The following is a 1491-nucleotide window of genomic DNA, read 5'->3' on the forward strand; positions in this document are numbered from 1 at the left end:
TTTTTTTTTTGTGGAACCAGGGATTGAACTCAGGCCCTTGCACTTGCCAGGCAAGCACTTATTCTACTGAGCTATCTCCTTGGCCCTGTATCCCCTTTTTTTGTTAAGTTCCGTTATTTGAATAGTTGAAACTTAAAAAAAAATTTTTTTTTGCTAGCATTTTTTAAAATGTCATAATGCTAATCTAAAATAACTAGTTCTTTTCTAATATAATTTTATTTTGAAGAGTAAAAGCAGAATAAAAAACAAATAGAAAAAAAAACAGAAACGGGGGGACAGGGAGATGGCTCAGTGGAATAAGTGCTTGCCTGGCAAGCACAAGGACCTGAGTTCAATCCTTGGTTCCACCAAAAAAAAAAAAAAAAAAGAAAAAAAAAAAGACAAAAGACAGAAATAAGCTAACATACAACAATACGTAATTACAGATTTTCAAAACAAGAATAGCTAATTTTTTTTTCATATTTATTTATTTAATTTTTTTTTGTGTGTGGCCAGCTCAGCCCACCAGGGGGCAGGCGGGCTAGCATGTGGTGCTGGGGATTGAACCGAGGTCCCTGTGCCTTGCTTGGATTAGCTTGTTCTAAGTAGGTGCCTTAGACCACTGAGCCATCTCACCAGCCCAAGAATAGCTAATTGTCAATGGTTATATTATTTTTATCATCACATGTGTTGCTCAGATTAACATACAGTTATGCAGGCTTGGACAAATAATTGAATATTAGTGTTTGCTTTCAAGAAACCTTAATTTTTTCCAAAACTTTTTATTTTTTAAAAAGTTGATTTTAAAGAATATGGTAATTGATAAGACATTAGAAATGGTACATATTTAGAAGACCAAGATGAGAGTTTTGTATTACACATTGCTGTCCTCATTGTAGTTGCTCAGATTGGAGATATCAGCATATAATTAGTCTGGGTGAAAATTCTAGACATTAACTGCTATTTTCAAAAAACTGATGGGAATTATTAGTACAATCATTGTTAGTTTTTAAACCATGTGGCAATGTAGGAAATCATGTCTAAAATGATTTCTAATGCTTTTGTCCCCTGTTATTATAGTGTTCTCCTAAGTGCTGTAAGTGGGGAAGACACACAGGATCGTACTGATAGGTTACTTTTAACTCCTTGGGTTAAGTTCCTGTGGGAATCATACAGACAGTGTCTGGATCTTCTTCGGAACAATTCTCGAGTAGAGCGCCTCTACCATGATATTGCCCAGCAAGGTAAAGTGCACTATGAAATCTTAAGTAAACTGATTTGAAAAGTGGACTTTGAAGTAGATTGTGCAGATTACCTCCTCTTTCCCACACTTGAGTTTTCCCTGTATTGATAGGTTTTTGATAAGATTTAATAACTATTTGTTATTAAATAACTGAATAAGAAAGTTGTAACAGTTTAGGGTATAAGGTTTTTTTTTTTTTTTTTTTTTTTCCTCGAATGCCTTCAGGGCACTTTTGGCCAGCGGGAGAGTTGTGAGGTTCGAACTCCAGC

The 1491-nt window shown here is 34.9% G+C and overlaps 1 protein-coding gene across 2 annotated transcripts in view; it reads left to right on the plus strand.

The window, feature by feature from the left end:
* Positions 1-1491, plus strand: part of Eif3a (eukaryotic translation initiation factor 3 subunit A) — a 52393-nt gene that overhangs the window by 11765 nt on the left and 39137 nt on the right. For both annotated transcript variants that reach the window (XM_023708995.1, XM_023708996.1), the window contains exon 4: positions 1060-1223. In XM_023708995.1, the coding sequence (XP_023564763.1) occupies positions 1060-1223 (164 nt within the window). The remainder of the gene's footprint in view (positions 1-1059; positions 1224-1491) is intronic.

This window comes from Octodon degus, unplaced genomic scaffold (genome assembly GCF_000260255.1).
Source record: "Octodon degus isolate 3935 unplaced genomic scaffold, OctDeg1.0 scaffold00010, whole genome shotgun sequence".
Classification (NCBI taxonomy): domain Eukaryota; kingdom Metazoa; phylum Chordata; class Mammalia; order Rodentia; family Octodontidae; genus Octodon; species Octodon degus.